At 33.6% G+C, this 27,146-nt stretch overlaps 3 protein-coding genes across 7 annotated transcripts in view; 1 reads left to right on the top strand and 2 right to left on the bottom strand.

The window, feature by feature from the left end:
- Positions 1 to 213: 213 nt before the first annotated feature.
- LOC106660835 (breast cancer type 2 susceptibility protein-like) lies at positions 214 to 16,085 on the bottom strand. 2 transcript variants are annotated; one of them, XM_024228313.1, is made up of 15 exons: positions 15,718 to 16,085; positions 10,412 to 10,448; positions 6,229 to 10,338; positions 3,563 to 3,642; positions 3,274 to 3,495; positions 3,066 to 3,216; positions 2,823 to 3,008; positions 2,552 to 2,762; positions 2,399 to 2,496; positions 2,231 to 2,344; positions 2,026 to 2,163; positions 1,436 to 1,566; positions 1,105 to 1,369; positions 861 to 1,052; positions 214 to 805 (listed from the first exon to the last, which is right to left on the bottom strand). In XM_024228313.1, the coding sequence occupies exons 1-15, from the start codon at positions 15,834 to 15,836 to the stop codon at positions 548 to 550; spliced, it is 6,312 nt and encodes a 2,103-aa protein (XP_024084081.1). In that variant the 5' UTR covers positions 15,837 to 16,085; the 3' UTR covers positions 214 to 547. The 2 variants fall into 2 exon arrangements, with proteins under 2 accessions (XP_024084081.1, XP_024084082.1); XM_024228314.1 differs by having other exon boundaries at positions 6,229 to 10,323; positions 15,718 to 15,881.
- Positions 15,935 to 21,329, top strand: LOC106660859. The gene is made up of 3 exons (XM_014383862.2): positions 15,935 to 16,073; positions 19,786 to 20,071; positions 20,203 to 21,329. The coding sequence occupies exons 1-3, from the start codon at positions 15,972 to 15,974 to the stop codon at positions 20,709 to 20,711; spliced, it is 897 nt and encodes a 298-aa protein (XP_014239348.1). The 5' UTR covers positions 15,935 to 15,971; the 3' UTR covers positions 20,712 to 21,329.
- A 2,052-nt stretch (positions 21,330 to 23,381) lies between these two features.
- Positions 23,382 to 27,146, bottom strand: part of LOC106662654 (transcriptional activator protein Pur-beta) — a 41,445-nt gene continuing 37,680 nt past the window's right edge. For all 4 annotated transcript variants that reach the window (XM_014386889.2, XM_014386907.2, XM_014386881.2 and 1 more), the window contains one exon: positions 23,382 to 25,942. In XM_014386889.2, coding sequence (XP_014242375.1) covers positions 25,799 to 25,942 — 144 coding nt within the window. In that variant the 3' untranslated portion in view covers positions 23,382 to 25,798. The remainder of the gene's footprint in view (positions 25,943 to 27,146) is intronic.

Below are 27,146 nucleotides of genomic sequence, written 5' to 3'. Positions count from 1 at the left end.
TAAACTTTTTGTTATTTCTCGTTATCTCTCAGGACGACAGCGATTATAAACAGGAATCTGCTTACAGTCGGTTAAACCATATATCGAGCGGCACAGGAGAGTACTTTTATAGTGGTGTATTGCTCAACGAACCCGCCAGGTCGCACAGTTTCTTCTTCGACGACCTAGAGCCTTTTGACGGGGAACATTCGCACAAATAATTATTTTTAAAAAAAAGATAATTTTATTTGAATTTTGAAAGAACAAATTGTGACATTTCAGTTTTAGCTAGTTGAGATTTTGAACTTTAAGCCCTGCAAATTTTAAGGTAATAAAAACAATAATGTAAGCAGTAAAGTTTTAGTCTTTTATGTGAAAGACAAAATAAATATACTGACTTGTACCATTGAATGTAATAATACACATTAAACATAACTGAACAAATAAAAGCCTATTCTTGCAACAAATTTATTATTAGTTATAAAAATAATTTTATTTACAATAGTTATATACAGAACAAACTTCTTATGGTAACTCAAAAGTTTCTTATATGAACAAGAACAAAAGATTATTTTTTTGTCCTAAACGGAGAAATAAATTCTTTTCTCACATTGGGATGATTGTTTGCTAATGCCATTGGCGAAAGTGGAAGCACTTGTCCACCGTACTGATTTGATAACCTCGCACGTTTCTGACACAATGCGCTCGGACTTTTCAAATTCGAGAGATTCAAATGAACAGTCGACGGACTTTGCAGAGTGGATTCCGGGTGCTTTATAATATTCAACAATTTCATTTTTTCATCCTCCGCAAATTCAGTTAAACTCTATAAAAAGGAAAAATTTATAATCTAATTAAAAACAGAATATGTTTAGCGTTACCTTCTCAATCGAGAAGAGATTGAATTCAGTTATTTCCTGCTTGAAATAAAGCTGTTTGGGGTTTTGCGAGAAAAGAGACATTTCCGTGGCATAAACACAGGGTATTGTCGATGACCTGGAGCCGATCCTCCACTGCAAATTGCTTCCTGCGACGAGTGAACCTTCTTCTAAAATCTCCTCCCAGCCGAATTTCTACAATAAAATAAATTAAGCCCGAGTACCTTTCGCCGAAATGATTACGCACTGAAAGCGATGACCAAAAGGTGATTGCGAGGTAGTTAGATTCAAGATCGGACAAGTACACTTTAGTCACACCGTGCGTTTGGTCTGGCTTTGTCACGTAAATCACAACTCCGATGACTTCCACTTCGCCAAATAATGGAGAGAAATTGTCGCTTGCGAATTCCGACAATTTTGTTATCTTTCTTTTATACTTGGACACACTCTGCAAACAGTTATTTTCGACGAATCTTGTCTGCCTAGTCGTTGAGAGCTGTATCATATTATCTCTGAAATTGAAAAAAAGTTATATATTTTGAAAGATTTCATTTTATTTTTAAAACTATAAAAATTACCTTACGCCAGATGCAGAAAGTCCGTATAAATCTAAGGTTTTGCACTCATCGATCAAAGCAAGAACTTCTTCTGTCGGCTGCCATATAGTCAGACAAAAAGGGCAGCCAGTGAAGTAATCTACTATTTTTACCTAGAATAAATTAACCCTTTATTTTTTTATGTTATAGTATAACTTTTTTTTTAAATGTTTATATTTAAGTCCATTAACTTGCTAAAAGAGACCTAAGAAAGCATCCCCTAGGATATCAAGAAGACTCGGACCAAAAAATAATTGCGGCAATGACAGTTAATCACTTACTGCTTCTTTAAAAAAAAATTGGTTGAGTCAAATGAACTGAACTAAGGGATTAGGAAATGTACAATAAGCCAAAAGGCTGGAGTAGTTGGAAAAATTAAAAAAAAAACACTCCCTAGTATCCTTTCCATCAACATCATAAGAATTCCTTCCAATTTAAAAATAAAAATAGTTTTTTGTTAATTTAAGAAAAATTTCTCATTTCAAATGCCAATGCCACATTGCATTGGTTGAATTTCAAGAAGAATATTGGATAATTTGGTTGATGTGTATTGAAGAACAAATAAAAATTACCTTTTTCATTCTTTTGATATTTTGTTGTTCTCCGCCCAACTGTTTTTTAACAGATTCATCCACTTCACTTCTTATTTTTGCGGTAACTTCTTCATGATGCGCTGTTACAGTTGTCAGTTGTTCGGGAGAGAATAATGACTAAAATTAAATCATTTTCAACTTAAATTTGTGATTTGAATTGAAACAAATTCAAATTAGTTCAAACCTCATCAGCGGTCATTTTGTAAATTGCGTAAAGAGACTTTGGATCATCGATGTTTTTTATATTTTTCAAATTAACCTCTTTTGCTAAACTTTTCGGCACGTATTTTTCCTCGACCTGCACGATAAATCCGTTACGAATATATAAAAATAATTATTTTGAATTTTGAACCTCTTTCCAGACGTTTTCATAAATGGCTTCGACTTTTTTCCCACACAGTTCATTCTGTTTCGCCTCTTCGATCGATTGCATTCGGTCATTTCTCAAGACTGAAAATCACGCATAAAAACACGCCTTCGGAAAGTAACAAGTAACAAGTCTTACCTGTCTTTCCCTCGGTGTCTTTGGACATAAAAAGCAACGGGTACACTCTGGCGACGACGCCGGTCGTGAGACCGATCAATCCGCCGTTTGGCAAAATGGAATTCAGGCCGACAACGATGGGACCTGGATTCCTGAAAAATCCCATTTTACTGTACCATCTCACCCTTCGAACTGAGTTTGTATGGATCTGTAATTTTACTTCTTGCGGCACCTTTGGAAAACAATTTTACAATTAATTAAGCTTTGCAATCAGGAAATTTCTAGTCCTTACATTTAATGGATCACACCCGTCATCACAATTTAATAATTCTGCGCCATGGACAATCAATTTTGTACCAATTTTTACTTTATTGCTTCTTACAAGCTCAACCATTTCAGGATCTACAAGTGTAAAAACTGAATACCAACCGTCTGTGATTTCCAGTTCCAATCTATGTCCTTCTTTGTCAAAATCTGTCTAAAAAAGAAAAAATATGTTAATGCACAGTATAATGTTTTAAGTTAAAAAAAATACCTTTTTGATGGAAGCAACACAACAGATAAAAGTCCTTCCAGGTTGTTCGTCTCGTTCCAATATTTTCCTTAAAGCAGGCCTCTGTGCTTTATCGATTTCCTTGTCGTATCTGTATTTTAATTGGAGCAAGACGTTCTCCACGTTCAAGCACCTAAACCAGTGCCAATCAAACATCTGCGTCAATTTTTCTTTAAATTTTATTAGCTACCTGCCAGAAAATTGTTTAGGGAACGTGCGCTCAAAAGAGCACAGCTTCCAGACAATCCAGCGATAATGGTTTTCGACCCAATTTACAGGAACGAGGGACGGATCGACACCAGGGCTGGCTAAGAAACAGTCCTTTATTTCAGTTAAGCCCATCTCATTGTTCAAATCGGGTACCAAGATAATTCCATCGTCCATTTGAATTTCATATTCTCCTTCACAGAACCTTGAAAAAAAATCAAAATTAAAAAGAACTTTCACAAACTCAGAAAGAAATTTCATCATAAATTTACCGTTGAACATTGAAACGAAATTCGTGGGCATTTAGTGATGTCAAATCCAAAATATCATTGTTAACTCCAACTGTGAGTAACTGGAATAGTAAGCTTTGTTAGTGTTATTATTGATAGATCTTTCAACTTGTCAGCATGATCCACCATTTGAGCTCAAGCGTGAAAGCTCTTTTAAATTTTAAACCAAATTTTAAATCAAGAAATTTAAAGTAATTCCTGTCATACAGGATGGGGCTAAATGTCCAATGTGTCATAGGCGAGGGGTCAGAACCACTTTACGATATTTTCTCCACATTATTCACATTCAAACCTGGGGCGGTTAACGTGCAAATACAAGTCGGATGCCCTAACCTCCTCGCCATCGCAGGCCCCCATAATAAATTTAAAATATTTATTTCAAACAATATGAAATTTTAAAAGTGATTTATTTTATTTTATTTTTCACTGTATGGTAAAGGTCCTGGGTTCGAATCCAGCGGCCCTTCATTCAAACCCGACATACTTAGAAATGGGCTTTTTTTCAAAAACACCGACACCCTGAGGGTTTATATGACCTCTGCTGTTGTGAACCCTCATAAAAAAAAATATATATATATATAAAATATAAAAAAATAATTCACTAGTTTTCGTGGTCCGCTTGACCAATTAATATCTTTCAATTAATTAAGGTTTTTAGTTGAGATAAAAAAGTCAGTGTGACGAGTGGGATTCGAACCCACGATCTTCAGCTAAATACGCTGCTGCTCTACCACTTGAGCTATTGTGACTTCGATCCACTTGGACACTAACTTCCCATCTCAACCCCACCTTTTGAATTTTCCCTCCTTTTTCAATCTGTCATTCATTTTTTTTCCGAGTGGATTGAGGTCATAATAGCTCAAGTGGTAGAGCAGCGGCGTATTTAGCCGAAGATCGTGGGTTCGAATCCCGCTCGTGACCCTTTTTCATCTCAACTAAAAACCTTAATTAATTGAATAATAATAATAATTAACTTATCACACATTTCCAACTGTTTTATGATTTTTTTTTATTATTGTACAGGGTATTATAGGGTTAAATGTCATTACTGCCATGGTGGATTCAATAAATAAAACGTAGTTCGGTTCCACCAGAACAAGGTTACTATCTTGACCCTTTCCTGGGATATTAATATTTTTGTGATTTTAGCCTGAAATCAGATTTTTTCACATAAAATTGTAATTTCTCAACTTTGGCAGTATTGAAATACGAATCTGACCTTCACGCTTCATTTCACAAACTACAATAAATTTTCCACAAGATAACATTTCTGTTGAAAAATTCGCACTTCAGAATACACAGTAGCCGCTCAAAGAATAACAAATGACATACTCAAATGTGGCTCATGCAATGTCTTTTCCATAAAAATTTTCTGGGATTTCACCAAAGTTCCTTATTTTATAAGTATTCCAAGGACATACTCACTCTTACCTCTTTGAGAACTTTTCTTGGTGAAATCTCCTCTAAAAGGTTAAAAAAACATATCGAACCCAAGAAGAGCAGTGACCCAAGAATATCATACATGTCACACTTTTAATAAAAACATTTATTAGTTGGTAACAAAAATCAAATATATTTCCCTTCCTTCTTTCCCTCATGTCATTGCACGTGATTTCAATTTTCTCTACGAGCTGTTCTCTCGTTTCGATGGGTATGCTGTACACTGAACTTTTCACAGTTCCCCATATTTACAGAATCTAATGGGGTCAAATCAGGTCCTCACTGGCCATGCCACAAGAAGAATGTATCTAATTTTAATTACCAACTAATAAATGTTTTGCGACTGTCAATGACCTAATACTTCTGAGAAGAAGGATTGAGTCTATTGCAATGAACTAGGGACCTAGAAAGGTGCAATAAGCCAGAAGGCTGCAGTGCCTGGGGAGCACAAACCCGGCTTCCTGGTATCCTTATTACCATACCATTAAATGTTTTTATTAAAAATATATGTACGATTTTCTTAGGTTGCTGCTCGACTTGGTTGATACAAGTTTTTCAACCTTCAAGGAGATTTCACCAAGGAAAGTTCTAAAAACTGTAAAAGAGAGTATGCCATTGAAATATTATAAAATGTATTTGAGACAACTTTGGTGAAATACTCAAAAATTTTGATGGAAAGATCATTGCACGAGCACCAATTGAGTATTTAAAAAAAAAAACCATAGATTTTACCATTGGTTATTCTTTGAGTGGCTACTGTGTATTCCAAAGCGCGAATTTTTCAACAGAAATATTGTTATCATGTGGAAAAGTTAATATAGTTAGCGAAATAAAAGTCAGATTTGTATTTAATGCCGCTAAAGTTGAGAAATTATGATTTTATATGAACAAATTGATTTTAGAATAAATTAACAAAAATATCTTAGGAAAGAGTCAAAGTAGAAACCTCGTTCTGGTGGTACTGAACTATGTTTTATTTAGAGAATCCACCATGGCAGTATTGACAACCCTGTAACACCCTGTATAATGCATGTTAAGTCTCTCATTTATACCTCCTCTTCAGTACATTACTTTTTGACGAGGCTCAGCATATCGTAAAACACAGTTGGAAAACGTAATAAGTTTATTCAAATCTAAACAAATCTGAAAAACATCCAATAATAAAAATAATAAGAATCAATAAATTAATTAATTCAATTAATACTCACTTCTTCCCTGGTATACAATCTTGCAATATTTTCCCCTAATGCGTCACTCAGTTGTTTTCTTTCTTGTTTTTCCTTTGAAAGAAAGAGGCTGCCTGTCTGTGGTTTCACCTTACACTTCTTTTTCATTTCAATAGTTTCAACCTGTCTTTTCTTGGCGTCTGAATAAGCCCTGAATCTTTTCTCAATTTCTGAATCGTGGTTGTCATGTTCATACTTTAACTTTTTACATATTTTGCTATCCCAAGTTTCCTGCTCTGTTGATTTCCTTTTGGCAAGAGTTGTGTCATTCGTTGTATTGCCAGCATTATCGACCCCAAATTCGTCTGCCAGTTCCATAAAAGCTAGAGTGCATTCGGACACTTCACTCATCTGTGATGATGTTAACTGACACTTTTTCGCTCCTAACAGCTCTATTTCTGTTTCTACTTTCACTGTTGAATTATTGTCATTGCTGTTAGTACTAATCAATCTTGGCAATTTATTCTCATATTTCAACGGGCCAACAGGAATGTCATCACAAAATTTCACCTCCTTTTCAGATATTTTAGCCTTTTTCTCAATTCCGATAGTTCTTTCGGGTGTACCAATTTCAAACCTTTTAGCAATGTTCATTTTTGAAGGCAACTTTTCTATATTATTTCTAACTAGAGATCTTTTATAATTAAAATTAGAGTTACTTATAGGGGTATTTTCATCGTGTATCAATTTTCTTTTGTTGGATTTTATAATGTTACATTCAGATAATTCCTTATCCAAATCTGCATCTAACTCAACATTTTTTTCATTCTCTGTATTTTTTATTTTGGAATCTGATGGTAAATACTCTTTCCTTTCAGCAGCCGTTTTATAAGAAATTTTGTTGCTTTTCTCCTGAGCAGAGAAACTGTTATAAACACAGGACTTTTTTGTATGAGAACCAGTGGAAAAACAAGATTCTTGTGGGAACACATGCTTAGAAAATTCATGAAAAAAACCAGGCTCGAGATCAACATCAGGGTTTTCAACAGTTTTATCACCTGCTTCGCATTTCTGAACATTTTGTTCAACTTTTTCACATCCAGTTTTGTCGACGTTATTGATTGCTAAATGAGCTGTTCCCATTGATGTTGATTTATTTTCCAAGCCGCTGAAAGGTTTCCTTATTGAACCACGTAATTCTTTAATTACAGAAGAAGCTGAACAATCATTCATCTCTTCAGTGAATAATTTCATCGCTTTAACCAAACTTTTCTCAGAAACGAAAATTTGTTTTCCAGATGCTGTAGAAAATCCAAGACTGGATGAAGTTTCTTGAGTTTGGTTATTGCCTTTTAATGAATACCCTTCTTTTGTTGAAGCTACTGAATATAAAATTTCTGTAGTGGATGTTGCGCAATTGTCATCAGATTTTTTGGAACAGAGAGGTCCTTTTTGAGGCGAACATAATGGACTTCCTGCAGTCAATAACTGGGAAGTTTCTAGATTTTCATCTAAATCTTGTCCAAACAACTTTTTAGCTTTAGCCAAGCTTTTCTCTGACAATTTTATTTCTTTGCCAGTTGCTGTTGAAAATACTGAACTTTCTGGCGGGATTGATAATTTTAGGTTTTCATCTAAATCTTGTTCAAACAACTTTTTGGCTTTAGCCAAGCTTTTTTCTGACAATTTTATTTCTTTGCCAGATGCTGTTGAAAACACTGAACTTTCTGCTGATGCTAATAATTTGAAGTTTTCCTCTAAATCCAGTTCACACAAATTTTTAGCTTTAACTAAACTACTTTCCGATTTTACTTCTTTTCCCAATGCTGTTGAAAAATAAATTCCAGGAATTATGTTTTTTGTTTCTTTGTCTGAATCTTGCGCAAACACTTTATTTTCTCCTATCAGCCCATTTTTTTCTGAAGTAGCATCAAGAGTTTCTTCTTTGTAAATTTGAAGTTTTTCAGGTTTATCCATTTCTGAACTGGCCAGAATTCTTGTTGATAATCCATTGTTGTCAACAGTTGAATGCTTTTTATTTAAATCTTCTATTTCTTGAGAACTTTTCTCAGATATTTTAAATGATTTTTCCAAAACTTCATTATTTTCAGAAGAAGTACTTATTTGGTTGTTTTTGCCATTATCTTCCACATATATCTTTTTTCTCTTCTCATCTCTTGCCTCATCTCTTCTCTGAGAGATTGTTACGTTTATCCCTGACCCATTAGAAAAGCTAACCTGTTCTTCTGGAATTTGATGTGAAAACAACAGATTCATTTTATCTGAACTATCTGCTGAAATTTGTTTAAATTTGCCCGTTTCCAAGGTACTTATACTGTCTATTTCTTTACCGTCATCAAAATCTTCAGCAAACAGTTTTCTTGCTCGAGCTAAACGACTCTCTGAGATTTCTACTGATTTCCCTCCTGCTGTGGAAAATGTAAACCTTTCTTCTGAAGATTCAATTTGAATATCATTGCTGTGTTCTACAAATTTTGAAGATAATCTGTCTTGTTTATCTATACACTTTGAAAAATGAACAGAATTTTCCTCTCTTGCACAAAATTGCATATTGTTTTTAGCAAATTGTGAAAAATTATTTATTTCTTTGTTTTGATTCTTTAAAATCCCACCAGTTGTGGATGATGCGCCCATTTCTGTTTTAGACGAATCTTCAAGATTTAAAGACCACGAGTCGACTGGATCATCAGAAATCATACTCTCGACAATAGTAATTTCACCTTCATCATTTTCTTTGTCTCTGGCAATAAGAGTGAGATCTGGTAACCTAGAGTACCCTTCAGACCCTTCACTCTCTGGCATGACGATTTCAGTTTCGATGAATTCTGATGGAACTTGGGACACATCTGAGCCGCTGAAATCATCACTTGTCATACTTGATGTATTCCTGCATACCTGCAAAGGATTGAGCACTTTACCAGACTCTGATGAATAAGTTTCCAATGAGATATCAGCTTGAGAAAAGGCTGCAAGATTAAAATCAATGAAATGATCTTTCAAAGCGGTATCTCTGTTATTTTTTAAATTATCCTTACAAGTGGAATTTCGACATGATTTGTCATTAACAGAAGAAAACCTTCTGGTAACTGGATTCAAATCGCTGGAACAGGTTGGATAGTTATCTTCATCGGCATTGATCTCTTTGACTAACTTCAAACGTTCTTTGAGATAGCCATCTGGCTCATCACTAGAATCGACTCCTTCGACGTCTATAAAATCTGATTCATCATTTATATCCTCAGACATTGTTTTCGTACAGTTCTGCGACATGTTAACAACAGTACCTCCAAGAGTCAGAAATGCTGGATTTGAAATTTGTTCAACTTCTGCAGAAGTTTTCATGTATTGGTCATTTTTTTCACTATGTTTTTCTGGCGATTCCTTCTTTGTGTAGACGAGCTGACTAGAATTTACAGGACTTTCGTACACTTCTGATAAAAATAAATTTCTACTCTTATTAATGATTTCTTCTTTTTCATCTTCTCTGTTACTATCTTGTAAATGGTTATCTTCTTCAAATATCATGTCAGGAAAATGTCTTTTATCATTGGTCGAGACCGTATTATCTTCAGTGTTTGATTCGGTTTTCTCATTGGCTTGAAATTTTGTACAGACATTTACTTCTAAGGTTCTTTTTGTTGGTGAAAAACCAACAGGGCTGTCCAGCTTAACAGAACTTGATGGTTTATATCCAGAAGAAGTGAGAAAATATTCTTCATTTGAATTGTTTAAAATAGAAGACTCAAATTTATTACTCGGTTTGAAAATACTGTGTTTATCATTTTCTAGTTGTTTGACTGAATATTTCTGAATGTGAGGGCTTCCTGATTGAAAATTGTTTGTTAAATCTCTACATTTAGATAGGAAATTTTTTTCTACTGAATCATCAAGGTCTAATAAAGATATATTTCTTGAAAACGAATTTCTAGAACTTGTTGGAGTCTGTTCATCTAAGCTCAAAACTGTTTTCCCTTCTGAAAATTGGGATCGTACCTTCATGTCAGGACTTGGGTTCAATTCGGGATTTTTATTTTTTATTTTACAAATAGCTGATGAACTATTAACTGGGGTCACTTCTGAATGTTTATATCTCTGATTGGAATCTAAAGCCTTACGCTGCATTACCAATACCTAAAAGTTTACAATTACAGTTCGTAAATTTAAATTTTAATATGAAAAATGCTGGGCTTTTTAAAGTACTCACTTCTGATAAAAGGCCAGTTTCTTTTTGAGCCTCAGTCCTGGAATTTAAACAAAAAATTTACATAATAATATTTAATATCTAGCAAGTTATTAACCAACACTTCATAAATAGATATAAAAACGCTATAAAATAGCACAGCAAATATGAAATAATTTGTAACCGGACAAAAACAATTCTCGAGATTTTTGCAAACTTGCACCCCGCTTTAAACAGATGATTGCCAGGCTTTCAGTGGTTATTTATTACCAGTTAGTGTTACTTAAAGGACTTGATTTGAAAATGTATACTTTAGCTTGATTGTATTCCTATATAGTTGTGGAAATTGCCTGTCTTCACTTTTATTAATGACTTGAAATTTAGCTGTATAAAAACCTTTGCAGATGATGTTAAAATTTACAGGCCAGCCCAAACTTTATATTGCACCTAATGGTCACCAAATTATAATAAATACACAAAAGTTAGAGAAAGTACAGAATAAATTTCTTTGATGTTTAGCTTTAAAAGTTAATTTACTGGGAAAAGATTGTTTTTGAATAAAATTAAATAGAAAAGAAGATAATTCACAACTGGTGGAATACATAAATTTCAATTATAAATTCAAAACATGACAACTAAATTAAGGCGTTTTTTTTAAGTAAACTGCTGGCTAAATTGCTGTCTGGTGTTACAAGGAGGTACGCGGAAAGGTAATCCATAAAATATATCCAAACTTAAGTCTATGGGTATACAGAGTTTCAGTCCACATAACCATAAGAAATATTACCAAAACAACCAATCTCCCTGAACCAAACAAGTAGCAAGAAATGTCTCTGCACAACCTCCATTTTTTTTATTATTATTATTATTAATTTGCCTCAAGAATGAATTGGGCTGTATAAATTAAAATGAGTTATAGAAATTACCAAATATAAAGTTATGCAATTAACAAACTTAAGTCATTAGCTTTCTTGATTATTGATTAAATATCTTTTTTTTTAATGAGGGTATTTCAGTTACAAAATATATGAACCCAGTGTTTTTGGAAAAAAGCCCATTTCGAGGTATGTCGGGTTCGAATGCAGGGCTACTGGATTTGAACCCAGGACCTTTACCTTACAGTAATGAGCCCCATGTCCAGCCAAAACCGTTGCAGCCACTGATGCCCCCATAGAGTAACTTCATTCAACATTAAACCCAAATAATCATAAACAGAAATAATTAATATTTTTCAAATTAAGGAATAATTCAGTGTTGTATCATTAATATTCAACGTTGGATAAAGAATTTTTAGCCCATCAGTAAACAGAGAACAATATGTGGAAAACAAGATGAAATAACATTTACAAAAAGATTAAACAAGATAGGTCCAAGTAGTGAACCTTGAGGAACTCTGGAGGACAGAATACATCTTGAAGTCACTGTTCAATGCGAAACTAAAAATTAAAGCGTGAAAACAAGATAGGCCCAAGTAGTGAACCTTGAGGAACTCCAGGGTAGACAGAATGTTTTGGAGGCTAGGAATATTAATTTGACTTCTTGACTTCTGCCCGTTAAATCAGAATAAAAACATTTCAATATCATGAATTCCATAATAAGAAAAGTTTGTTAATTTGTATTTCATTATTAACCAGATCGAAAAGTTGACCAAAATCAACATACTTAGAATCTACTTGTTGATGAGCAGAAAAGGACTTTATTATTAAATTTTCAACCAAGGACTGAAGTTTATTGTGAAAGTATCAAAGTCTTTAAGAATTACTGATTGTATGCGTATGTATAAATAATTTATAATCAAACACAGTAATAGACTTTGAGTGAAAAAGTAACTAATTTGCTTTTTTTTTTTTTTTTTGTTGGAATAAGTCAGCCTTCTTAATAATAATAATACTGACTCCCAAGAATTGCCACCTCAATTTTCACATCTATCCACACCCGCAGTTAAACAACATTCTACCATCAATTTTCTCAACTACACTTCTTGCTCTCATAAATGGATCTGATCAATATACTACACAATAGATATTAATAATAATCTAAAGCTAGTTTGAAGAGGAATTTGAGAGGTACTTGTACAACAATGGTCAATTAGTATTTCTGGGCTATGTGTATATGTGTGTATGAATATGTACATATATGTAAGTGTATACAGTATTTGCTGGTTGATTGTTGTGTATATATGAATGTACAATTAACTAATCTTATTTACAATTGCTTTTATTTATTAGTCAAATCCCAAATATTATTTTTGTATTCAAATATTGGTATGTAGTAAAAATCCTGCATGTTATTATTTTTCTTATTTTCTTATTTTTATTTTTCTTATTTTCTTATTTCAATGTGTAATAGTTCACTGTTTTAAATGTTCTTTGTGATTCTTGTAATAAAATAGGCTACTGCTAATAAATAAATAATTATGTTGAGGAGGAAAAATTTATTGATGTGTCACTAATGTTCAAAGATGGATAAAAAAATTTCAGACGATTGGCAAATAGTAAAAAAAATTACAATGGGGAAACTAGATGAAATATCATTTATTCAAAGTTTAAACAATACAGGCCCAAGTAGTGAACCCTGAGGAACTCCAGCGAGACAAAATATTTAAAAGTATTTGAAAGACTAGGAATACCAATTTGATAGCTTTACTTCTACCGGTTAAATCCGAATAAAAACATTTCAAGAAAGATCGATTAATTACAAAATAATAAAAGTTAGTTAATTTGAATATCATGGACAACCAGATGGAAAAATTGAGAAAAATCTGCATATATAGAATCCTCTTGTCGATGAGCAGTAAATGACTTCATTACTAAATTTTTAAGCAATGGCTGAAGTTTGTCATGAGAGTTTGTAAGACTTTAAGAATTACTAATTGTATGCATGTGGGTCTATATTTTTTTAACATAAAATTTAGAAAAATTTACATTTATAAAATCTACCTGTCAATGAGCATAAGACTAAGAATTACTGATTGTGTGCATATGGGTCTATATATATTTTTTTACCATAAAATTTAGAAAAATCTACATATATAGAATCTACTTGTTGATGAACAGCAAAGGGCTTTATTATTAAATTTACAAGCAAGGGCTGAAGTTTGTCGAGAGAGTTTCTAAAACTTTAAGAATTACTGATTGTATGCATATGGGTTACATACGAAAATTGGGTGATTCTAAATTTTGTATCCTCACAGACTGTCGAAGCATTGTAGAAAGGATAAATAACATTACCCCAGAATATAAATGCAGAAACTATATTTTTGCCCAAATCTGTAAGAAAATGCTTGAGACAAAAATCATGGGAAAAAGGGTGGCATTGTGTAGGGTGAAAGGGCATGCAGGCTTATGACAAAATGAAACGGTGGACGCACTTGCAAAGGAGGCTGCAACATCAGGTCCAACCCTTGACATTAAAATTCCTAAAGATTTTTGGAAAAGTTTTATAGAAATCTGTGGCAAGAAAAATACAACGCATCAAAGGTTGGCAATTATTACAGGTCACTGTTCCCTGAGCTCAAGAAAAAACCATGGTTTTCGGAAGGCGATAGCCCAGAAGGAATGTCAAAGGATTTCTATTCTACTATTTTTAGACTGAAGACAAATCATGGCCTATGGGGTAGCTACAAGAAGAGAATCGGTTTGGCATCGTCTCCGAACTGTCCCACTTGCGATTGCCCTTCAAATCAACATAATTTTTGAATGTCCAGAATATGAAAATGAAAGAGACAAACTGCTAAAAAATCTGAGCAAAGTCCCAAATATTTCAAAACCAATAAACTTAGAATCTGTCCTAATAACCAACAACACATCAGCTTTCAACACAATCTATGGATTTCTAAAGTCGATAAACGTTTCTTTTTGATTATCTTCAAGCATGAAAATTTAGAAGATGAGAAGATGATGGCGCTGAATGAGTGGTGCGGGCGCGCGACGGGGACCTGGCCCTGGTCGGCCGATCACGCTCGACAGTAAAATGAAAATAGAAGAAAACTTCATGGGTAATATGCCAGCGTAAACCCAAAAAAAAAATGCATATGGGTCTATATTTTTTTTTAAACATAAAATTTAGAAAAATCTGCATATATAGAATCTACTTATTGATGAACAGCAAAGCATTTTATTATTAAATTTACAAGCAAGGGCACGAAGTTTGTCGTGAGAGTTTATAAGACTAAGGATTACTGATTGTGTGCATGTGGGTCTAGTTTTTTAACATGAAATATACAAAGAATCTACTTGTTGATGAGCAGCAAATGAATTTATTATTAAACTTTTAAACAAAGGCTGAACTTTGTTTATAATGTGTGGTGTTTGGTGACATGAGCACTCTCAACACGACTCACAAGAATGAAACACGGAAAACAAACACTTTGAGCCCTGAAGATGATCACAGTAAAGATTGAAACGTTGGCACGATAAAGAAAATATTTTTATAAAACCTACGTCACACCAGACCGCACCTCACAATCTCCAAATAATCTTTGTTTATAATGGGAGTTTAAAATACTTTAGAAATCGCTGATCGTATGCATATGGGTCTATAGTTTTTTAACATATGATTTATCTCCAGATTGGAAAATGGGTTTTATGAAATGGATTTTAAGAATATTAGGAATAGTGCGTAGAACAAGTGATTTACTAAACTCCGCCAATATCGGAGCTAATGCAAAATTACAATAATTTAATAACTCTCAACGATCCACAACAAAATTTGGAAAAATTGGTCAAAACCAAATGTCTGACCAATAAATCATTAAAAATATTGACTTTTAATTTTATGTTATAACTAAAAGCCTAACAAGTTAACTTATTGACGATAAATGTCGGTTGATGCTGGGTGTTGGTCCGTAAGTCGGATGACATGCTGAACCGGCAATGTGTCACAGGTCCGTCTTAAATTGCAGGTCATTGGAACTACTCAGTTCCAAAACTTCCTCACTGAAGATGACACCGAAACGCATTTCACTGGATGAGAAGACGCAATGCCGGTTCAGCATAAAAAGAAAAATGTACCAATTTCAAAAAAATGAATTAGTTTAACAACAAATATTCTGTGTTTAATAAAGAATGGTAATATTATGGAATATTTTTATTGTCTAATTTTGTCACAGAAATGTCTGTCATGTATCATACACAAACTGAACATTTGTTGCTTTTTTTGCTTTCAGTATATAATGTTTTTAGTTGTTGTTTTTTTCTTTATAATAAGGAATTGATTTTTATTTTTGCCTTGTGTAAAATTTAAGTTGGGCCTGAACAGCAATTTGTCAAAACAATGGGAGAAAATTAACAAAACTAAAGGTAATTTGGAGAGAGAAAAAACTGTCTTACGGTTGTAAAAGCAAATTATGCTTCTGTTCATCGTTTGCCGTTGTGGCTCGTTTTCCTTCGTTAAAAACCCATTTTTTGTCCATCAAAACCGGGCTCATAGGCTCGTCGAAATCCTCCATCGTCCAGTCTCGTGTTAGTGGAGAACTTCACATGGCAACTGAGACCTGAGACTGGAGACTGGAGAACCTCCCTCTGGAACTAAGCGGGAATCGCGACGCGGTGTTATCGGCGACTTGTTGATCCCGTCTTTGAGTATGGAGATGGAGCTCCACTCGTGGCAGAACGTTCTCAGGATCTGTGAGGATGCGGCGGCTTGCGTGCAAGAACGGACTTCGGAGCAGCTCGACACCGTCTTAGTAAGTCGGCTATTTGACTTACTAATAAACTCTTTAAACAGGTGAATTAATATTTAATAAAACGTCTTTTATTTTTTGTTTTCTTACACTTTTACAGCCGTAGCCTCGAAACAAAAGAAATATATACACCAGAGGACTATTTAAAAATTACTTTCATTATAACATGTCAAATTTTACAAAAATGTATTTTTATTTTTAAAACAATACAGGTCACAATGGTTTAGGAATTAAGCTTCTCCTGGCTATAGTGTTGCAGACAGATCGTTAAGCCTCAGTCCAAGGGGTTCCATTGATGCAAATAATAAACTTCTGTGTGTCTTTCTTGGCCAGTTTCTCATTGGCAACTTGTAGAATCAACTTCTCCCAATGGGAGTTCAGTACGATGGAACCGAAGCAAGCGTTCATTTTCATTGCTTGCTAAGGAAGGATGTCCTCACTATAAAAGAGATCATCAAATACAATGATATGGCTCCAAAACAAACGAAGGAACCAGATCGGGCAATTTCTGTACAAGCCCAAAACATTCAAACAGAAATAAATGCCATCAACGCCTATGCCCTGGAATCTTAAAAGAGGTTACACTGGCAAAATAATCCTCATAAGATGTGCTAGCCAAGCAGATATTAAAGCATTAGCATGTAAAAAAAAAAATCGCAAAATTGCAACATGAATGCATGCAAAATCATCATAACCTAGGGAAACACGACAACCTGATGATATCTTGGGTGCTAGAGCACAAGGGAATTTTGGGTAACAAGAAAGCAGACAGACTGGCCAGAGGAGGATCTGCAAGACCTAGGCCCCAAACTTATACTTGGGATAATAAAAACAAATATAGAATCCTCCATCACAGAATGGATCCAACAAAACAAAAGGAGAAGTGGAAAAACAATAGCGGTGCTAGACATAGTAAACCTATGCTAAAACAACCCTCACCAAGACTGGCAAACTCACTGCAGCAGTCAAAGAGGGCCAAACTCAGAGCACAGGCATCTGAGAAAACATCTACATAACATGGGCATATACAATGATGATCCCATTTGAAGATTATATAATGAGGAGAAGGAAACAGCCACCCATATCATCTTCGAATGCGAAGCAACAGCTCATTAGAGACTTAACCTAACAAAAGCAAAAACTTAGGGAATCAAATTGCAGCAGCAACAGTCAATGACCTGACACTTCTAAGGAGAAGATTGAGTCTATTGCACTGAACTAAGGAACTAGGAAGGTAAGCCCCAGGCTGTAGTGCGTCGGGAGCACAAACCCCGCTTCATACTTACTTATTACCATACCAAAAAGAAAAGTAATTCTTGTTGTGTGAAATCGGGCTACAAAATTTAGGATTTCCCAATTTGAATGTATTATTACCGGTTTTCCACGAATAGCACCCCTCACACTGATGGAAGGCAGTATGATGTCTTCATATAAACCAACTACTGAAGTTAATATAAACTGTATAAGAATTTTCTAACAAGTGCAGGATTAAATTTATAAAATGAGGTAAAATGTTAATACAAATTCACATGAAAAAATCTAATATTTCATGCAATAAAGGTCTTTTATGATAATAAAATTAATAATTTTATTAGGTTTTGTGGTCTGCTTGACCAAATAAATTCTTTTCAATTAATTAAGGTGTTGGTTGAGATAAAAAAAAACCAGTGTCACAAGCGGGATTCGAACCCACGATCTTCGGATAGATACGCCGCTGCTCTACCACTTGAGCTATCGTGACTTCAATCCACTCAGACACTAACTTCCCATCTCCACCTCTCTCAAATAATAATAATAATGATGATAATGTAAATACATTTATACAGATAAAGCCAGTGAATTAATAAAATATTGAGAGTTTGAAAAGTGAAGACCATTGGAGGTCGGTTGGATTCGGGTTACAAGACAAAATTGCAGCATCGTACAAATGGTAACATGGGATATGTAAGAAAGTTAACCAAGGATGCTCCCTTGTGGGACACCGGCTTTTATTGGTATGTCAAATAAAGGAGATTATAATATTTAATAAATCCGTTGATTTTATACAAAAGTATCTACATTTCTCACCAAAGAAGGGCTGACCGTGAAATGAAAAGAATGGGAAGACAGTAAAAAAAAAAATAATAAATAAAAAAAATTTAAAAAAAATAAAAAATAAAAAAAAAATAAAAATATTAGCGAGTGACAGAATTCATAAGGGAGGCTTGTAGTTGTTTAATCTCAAAATATAAGGAATTGTCACGAGCTTTTATAAATTTAAGTGTGAAAATAATATTGGACTCATTGACTAATTAGTAAGCCAAAGTAGACATGTACTTGACTGTAAATAAATTGTTTTCAATTAATTCAGGTTTTGGTTGAAACAAAAAAGTCAGTGTCACAAGCGGGATTCGACCCCACAACCTTCGGCTCAATATGCCGCTGCTCTATCTCTAGAGCTATTGTGACTTAAATCCATTCGGACAATAACTCTCCATCTCAAGCCCATCTTTTTGTATTTTCTTTTTTTTTTATCTCAACCAAAACCTTAATTAATTGAAAAGAATTTATTTGGTCAAGCGGACCACAAAATCTAATAAAATGTAACAAGCAAAATGAAGTATACTTCACTAAAGCTCTTCGGGGCCATTTCATTTGTCGCCGAGAAACAAACAGATTACACGACATTTGAAATATGGAAAAAAGGAGGTAAAATTGAAAAGGTGGAATTGAGATGGGAAGTTAGTGTCCAAGTAGATCGAAGTCGCGATAGCTCAAGTGGTAGAGCAGCGGCATATTTGGCCAAAGGTCATGGGTTCGAATCCTGCTTGTGACACTAACTTTTTTATCTCAACCAAAACCTTAATTAATTGAAAAAAATTAATAATGTCAAACTAAAAGAAGATATTAATATGCCTAATTAGATATAGAGCAATAAAAAAGAACAATCTGACCGAATGTTATGGGGCGTTAGTGTCCAAGATGGTGCAGGCTGGATGGAAATGGAAAAGATGAAACTGGACTTTATAATGAACTTTATGGTGAAAACTTTATAATGAAGAGATGTTCCACGAAGTAGGCAGATTCTATAGACTCTTAGTTCCGCAGATAATAAATCAATAATAGCTCGTCAAGTGAGCAATACAGGCATACAATGCAGCTCTGTCTCGAAGATGCAATGGAGAGATGTCAAAAAATTGGCAGAAGGAAAGGAACGCATACACGTCTGCTTGTCACACCAATTGGCACTCGTCTCCCCACTCACTGTGCCGATATATCAAGTACTCTATACGCAACTAAGCCTATGGCCGATCGCACCTTTGCACTGTGCTTATACACTTTTTTTTTCTTTGTTTTTTGCGTTATGAACTATGCATATTAGCCATGTGACAATTCATATATGTGTGTTCAAATTTGGTGGGGGGGGGTTATTGTGAAAAAAGGGCCAGAGGCGACGGTGGGAATCGAACCCACGACCGCGGCGTGAGAGTCTCACATGCTAACCACTCGGCTACCGCGGTCCCCAAGCTTATACACTTTAAAACTAGCTTAATATTATTATACATAGACTATAAATCTACTGTAATTTTTAGCGAATTATTAAAAATAACCTTTTAAAGATAGACAAAACAAAATTAAATAATTACCAGTTGAAATCAACAAATTTACGTCCCATTGTCACGAGGGATTATTTTCTAAATATTTTAAGACAATATAGGCGGATTTTTCGTTGCAGACCATCCTCAAAATAATTTGTTCCGGTCTACCCGGTGAGACGTCAGCCAGTTTCTACTTAAAGGTGCTCCATCCCGAGGAGTGTCTGTCATGCCTCTTAGAGTTTGAGTGCTTCCAAGAGACGCTAAAGAGTAGCCCTCGAGAATGCACATCTTTTGCGGATTCCATTTTGAATATTTCTCGATTAAGTAAACAGCTTGGCTTGACATTAGACACATTAGTGCGACTGATTCCGAGCCATGTTGAAGAGAAGAATAGACTTATTCAAAAAGTTTTTCAACATAAAGGTAATTTTAAAACTTTTATAAAACCTGGCAATTATTCTAGTTAAAATAAAACAGATTTTGCAGCTTAAGCTTGCAAAGTTTTTCCGAAATCATTTGACGATTTGAATTTCTAATATTATTTTGTTTTTCAGATTGGGAGAATTTTCCATTAACATTGATTGAGCATTGTTTATCTGAAGACACTTCACTCTTTGAATCTCATTTCGTCGAACTTTATAAAGACAGGCCTGACGATACGATCATACCGCTTAAATTGAACCGTTGGCTATTTTGGTCTTCAAAATCACCGGCGGTATTTCAGATTCTAACTGCCGTCTTGAACGAGTTCCTCTTTGTTACAAAAGACAAACTCTCTACGCTTTTTATCATCAGGACGTTCGTCAAGGAACTTTCTAAACTGTGCGAATCTATCAGTGCTGATCTTGTTAGTCTTTACCCATTCAAGGTGCAATTCTTAGCCGCATTACTTACACTGGATCCAGATAATCTTCCTGAAAATTATAGAAATATCTTTATTGGAAAAATTGTACCTTGCCTCAGTTCTTTAGATGAACTAGACAGAATGATCCTTTTATCACATTTTCACTCTTGGCATGTTTATCTTAAGGATAATGTGAGTAAAAAATTATTTTATATTTAATTTATTATATTGTATTTATATGAAAAGTTCAGTGTTCTGTGATAATTTTGATATTTTTCTTATCCTATATTAAATGTTAGCTTCTAATTATTACAAAATATTTTTTAAGTAAATAAGTCAAAATTTACTACCCTTGTCTTTAATTTGGTTGTTAACAAATAAATGAATGCAAACACACTGAATATGGCGAAATGTGTTTGACAGACCAACCCAGCAAGGATAGGCAGGCCAAAATGATCCCTAACCGAATTTCAGGAACGTCTCCTGTAAACATGGAAAAATCGCACAACTCTTTAATGTTAGCTCATACTTTGACATAAAATTTGCATGTCCTAGAATATTCTTGAAAAAAAGTGGCACAATGTCTGAAACTATGCATTCATCACCCACAAGCACATGGGGTTTTTGCACCAAATTCTAAACAATTTTGAATCGTACACAGGGTGAGGATGTTGGTGTCAGAAAAACGTCTTGACAGACAAACCCGGCTAGAACGAGGGAAAATTTTTCACCTGCATACTCATCCTCACCTTTCTTGAGCTTTAGCTCCTATGAGATGAATTAAAATAAAAGACAGTTCACACAGGAGAAAATAAACAATTAGTCGAACAAGACAGTAATGTTAATTACCAAATTTACTTACAAAATATATATTATTTAATAAAATTTTAACAAATTGTTGATTCTTTATAATTGTCAATTTTAAAACACTGACAGGCAGAAAAAGCCAAAATAATCCATATCATTCCATAATCAAGCTCCTAAGAAGAAATTAAAAATAAAGACAGTTCAGAGAGGGGAAAATAAATAAAATACAGTATAGTCCTGCTAGTCCAAACATCGATTCTTGGGTTGCTGCTCCCCTTGGGTTCGATATCACATTTTTCAACCTTGCAAAGGAAATTTCACTAAGAAAAGCTCTAAAAAGTCCTTGGAATGCATATAAAATAAGGCAGAGCTTGGATGAAATCCCCAAAAATTTTGATGTAAAAGTCTGCAAGAGCCACAATTGAGTATTTTCAAAAAACGGGTTTTGCCATTGGTTGTTCTTTGAGTGGCTACTGTGTATTCGGAAGCGTGAATTTTTCAACAGAAATTTTATCTTGTGGAAAATTTATTGTAATTTGAGAAATAAAGGTCAGATTTGTATTTTAATATCGCTCAAGTTGAGAAATTACGATTTTAGACAAAAATCACAAAAATGTTATCAGTGGAAAGAGCCAAGATAGAAACCTCGTTTTGGTGGCACTGAACTACGTTCTTTTAGTTAATCCACCATGGCACAATTGACATTTAACCCTGCACATAAAAAAAAGGAATTTTTCGGTTTCTTCCGTCCTATTTATGCTTAGTAAAATCATAAGAGCAAATTGTGCCCGTCACACTTGGACAGCCATGTTAAAATCTCATTTTCGGTCGATTCGATTAAACACGTTTGACTTTCCACTTTTCTCAACAACAAAAATTTCTCATAGCAAATTAAATAACACGACATGCTAAAAAGGTTACTTATAAAGTACCAGGATTTTTTTATTAATCCTATGAAACAGATATTAAGGACATTATTTTTTATTAATTATATTTTTTCATTGCAACCAAGAACTCAGATAAAAAGTAATTAATACAGTCAACTATGACTACTAAATACATATATGGATTATTTTTTTATGTTGAAAATAGTATATGATTGTGGGAAAAAAATTTAGGATATGATTTATTATAAAAATTAATACTTACCTTATAAAGTTTTAGTCGGAAAAATAGGGTTATGTAAAATAAGTTTTAACTAGCCTATGAAGAATTTGTGTGAAATTTAATTTTATTAAATGAAATTTCATAATTCTCCCTTTTTCTCCCCCAAATGGAAATGTAAGTCATAAAATTACAATGTATTCATTTTGACAGAGTTAAAACAGCTCCTGCAAAATTTTAGTATCGACCTGACTCTGGCGGGGGTATATAATATACAGCTTACCCAGATTTTTTTTTTTATATATATTGAGCCAAAACATGTTTTTTTGTGTGTCATTTGAAAATTATTGAAAGACAAGAGGAAAAAAAGGTGAGGGGGCCATTAGAATATAACTGCAATTTATATCATTCTATATAAATTAATATCACATTTATTAGCCTCGTACCTACTCTAATATTATAAATGTGGTAAAATTTGTCATTGAGTCATTTCTCAAATGGTACAAGTCAGAATATAAGTACTATATTTTATTTGGGGAAAAAATAAAATAAAGGGTGTCACTTGGGATTAAAATGGCCCCCAAAAATTACATAAAATAAAAACACATTGCTTTTTTTAACAAGAAAAAGGATTTGTATGTATATAACATCTCATTACTCCTAACACACACTATTTTTTAGAATAAAACATAAACCCACCTTTTATTTTGTGTGTTATAATTTTTTTTATATTTTGTATTTTTTTCTCTCTAAAGCCACCTCACAATATGGAGTATAGCTTTCCGCCTTTAGGAAATATAATGGCAGTGTAATTGCTAATAAAAGATTTCTTACTCAATTTTTACTCCAATTCTTTCCTGAAGCACATTTACAACTATCAAAAACTGTTAATGCATTAAAGAGTGCTCATCTCTTATCATTAAATTGTATTGAAAAACTTTGAAATAGGATTAAGAAGAAAAAAACCAATACAGTTAGTACAAGAAAAAAACGTAGATTTTTTACAATAAATAAAATTTGAAACAAGGTAAAATATACACAAAAATATTGTTGTCCATGGGATAAATGTTGAGCTTCAATTGAAACAATTTCATATACCAAAAATACCAATGTTTTGTTCATATCTCCCCTGATCACCTCACTTTACTGCCAATCTTCTTTCAAGATTTAATTTTCTCTTCTATTTTCTAGACTGATTTTATCTTTTCAATATGTCCAAATACACTTCAGAAAAATCTTTCGACAATAATAATTTGTACCTTGAGGTATTTTTAAAGATCGTAACCACTTCGTGGCCGGAAGAAGTGCATGAGGTGGTCCAGCCACCTTGCAACCAAGCCAAAACCATTTTCTTTTCCTTCTTTCAATTAAAAATCCCCAAATGTTAATCTATATTTATAATATATCTCTTAGAATTTTGGTAACTTATAAGCGAAAAAATTTTCATTAATAATTTAAATTGTCAACAATATTATAAAATTAGTTTCATCGCCTTACTAGTAATAATAAAAATACAAAAGAAAATATGAGGATGGCATGATCATTGCAAGAAACGCACAACAAAAAAATGGTGGCCCTTTAAAAGTTTTATATAAACAAACATCGTAATAGATATTACAGTAATTTGTGAACAATGATGATTGGAAGTAAGGACTAGAAACATTATCTACAAAAGGAGAAATGAGAACAGACGGAAATTTCTAACGAGATTTACAATCTCTGGCCAGTTTAAGACCTAGAAATGTCATATTGATTATAAAAAAAATTTAAAACGTAACTTAGTACCTTGCTCTTTTTATTTTTATTACTTGTATTACACTTAACTTTATATAAATTATTCCCTTTCCTAGATCATTTACCCCTAACCATCCAATTAACACTTAGAAGTTCCAAAATTAATACTCTTATCTTTCGGTCTAAGACCACTTTATATATATAACAAACAAACAAGCAAACAAAATACTCTGTAAACAGAAAAAAAAACGTTCCACTTATCAGCAACTTTGATTATCCCCCTACGAGCAAGACCTAAGAGGTCATTTTGAAAAATAAAAAAACCACGAATTACAACCACCCATAAAGCAATTTATAATCACTAATCTTTTTTTTTTAAATATATATCTTTAAAATTTTAATATTATTTACAAAAGTGCAACAGAATTTATATTAACTTTTTAATTAAGGATTAATTAAAAAATAATAAACCTCTAAACATAAATAACAATGTGCTTTTAGCAAATTTGGATGGTTGTAATGTGTTTTATTCCATTGTTCGAGTTTTTTAACTTTTTTTATATATATATATTTTTATGTATGTATATTTTCTCCCACTTTTACTCTGGGAATAAACATACAGCGAAATCGATAGAGTGAGGGCCTCACATTCATCACCTCGGCTACATTGAGGTTTGGACCTCACCCTCATTATCGCTCTTTCAATTTTAAGCGATAATTATTAATTTATTAATAACATTAACAGCCAACACTAAATAAATATATCTAACTATATTTATATATATTATTTATATATTATATAAAGATCTGAAATTCTATCCAACACAATTATAAATGCCCATGTTTCTAATTAACCTTTTCAAGGCCAACAGTAACAATATAATACAAATATTTGAATGAGCGATAAGGAAGTTGGTGCCCAAACATTATTATATATATTATATATATATGTATATAAAGTTAATTGCTTAATGTTATTTTGAAAGAATATAAATTACGATCATTTCAATTACCTATCTGAATTACACAGCTTCACCTAAGTGTAAGTGGCACAACAAACAGAAAATAACTCAATTTCACACCATTCAAACAAACATAAAGTACTTATTCAAATTGTATCTTGATTTCTGTTCCTAAACTTCCAGATTTTAACATGCCGACCGAACATTAAAATTACTAAGTTTAAAAATATCTATTGGAATTTGAAAAACTGATTTTATTTAATTTATTAAAACCCTTAAAAAGAGAGTTCTTACGTTCGAATGGGACTCGAAACATACTCACAATTATGACAGGCACACTTAATCGATGTCCCCACCGTTTGTTTTTTGGTTTTTGTAAATTTTTGTAAATTTTTTTTCTTTTTTTTTCAATATTTTTTCTTCATAACAGCAATTCAACGAAATTAAATAGAATTAAAAACTGAATCCCACGGCATGCTTAGGTAAAACAATTTTTTTGTAACATTTTATCGATACTATCACTGGTCCAAGGCGATCAGCAAATTTTAATATTGTCAGTAGCAAAGTATAATCACAAATTTGTCCTAACACTCTTCAAATATTTTCTTAATTATGTGTTATCTGCCTGGAGGGATCGAAGTCTATGTTTGTTGATGTTGTACCGAGAGTCAATTTATTTGTCTAGTTGTAATGCCGTTCTCACTTAGTACCAGGAGGAGTTTCTTGACCACTAACTTTTTCCAACCCGTCCTTCATTTTTTCACAGTAGTTGACGAATATATCACGGAAACGTACCCATGATTTTTCAGGCACTGTAATCGCTGTTCTAAAGTTAGTTTTAACCTGCAAAAAATCAATTTTTTTACTAAACAATCGATACAAATAGTTTAATATTAATGAATGGCTAATGAAAATATCGACACAATTGCATTGATTAAAATTGCTATGTAAGCCGATTCCCCCCCCCCCGACTTTGTATAAGTTAGGAATAGTTGTTAAAAGTTAAAAAAAAAGTTGTAAAGGATTTTAAACATGTTTACTATGGGGCCGTAAATCTGACAGGTCACCCCCAAGGAGTAGAGAACATTTCCCAAAAACCTTCAAGGCAGAGAAACATAACAGGAGAATAGTATCCAACAACAAAATTCAAAGAGTAATTTAGGGTGGGAAGGTCGTCGACACAGTTCATTAAATTGTGGGTCACCATAAATTTAGGGTTGCGCCAGGTGAGCTTTGTAGACTCTTCATAGGAGGTGCATCGACAAGGGACCAGGGGGCTGCTTAATAGAAACTTCTGATAATCACAAGTTGTTGGTCACAACCAACCCTTGCAAGAGGGAGTTTATGCCATCGAACTTAACAGTTTTTAAAGGGGAGGGGGTGACGGTAGGAATCGAATCCACGACTGTGGATCTACGAGTTGAGAGTCTAACCCGTTAAAACCAGGGGCCACGGTAGCCGAGTGGTTAAGTCATCAGACTCTCGGCTAGTAGATCCCATGGTCGTGGGTTTGATCCCCACCGCCGCTTCTGGACTTTTTTTTGCTGCCTAAGGGGACTGGCCGCAATTGAAAAAAATTGACAAGCTCTCATCAATGGAAGGGGTGGGATCAGATCTCAGTGACCCTGAATTTGGTCCCAACTCACTTCAAACATGAGTTTGAAGAACACCGGCACACCAGGAGTTCAAATTTACCCTTGTGTTGCGAGCCCCCAAAAATAGAGCAAGGGATAAAGTACAATAAGCTGAACAGCTGCAGTGCTCAGGGGGAACTCTTCCAGTTCCTGGTATCCATTGTTTAAAAAATAAAAATAAAATAAATAATAAAAAAAAAACTAATTATTCAGAAATCGTGAGATGCGGTCTGGTGTGATGTAGGTTTCAGAAAAACATTTTCTTTATCGTGCCAACGTTTTAATCTTTATTGAGATCATCTTCAGGGCCTGGGATTTACAAACATTGTTTACATTTAACAAATACATTTAGGATGTGGAAAAGTGAATTTATACAATGCAAAATATATTTTTTATATTCAAAGTATTTCTAC

This window comes from Cimex lectularius, unplaced genomic scaffold (genome assembly GCF_000648675.2).
Source record: "Cimex lectularius strain Harlan isolate CLEC.00 unplaced genomic scaffold, Clec_2.1 scaffold1, whole genome shotgun sequence".
NCBI lineage: Eukaryota > Metazoa > Arthropoda > Insecta > Hemiptera > Cimicidae > Cimex > Cimex lectularius.
Note: the sequence above shows the minus strand (reverse complement) of the source record. Positions and strands in the feature narration are given on the sequence as shown.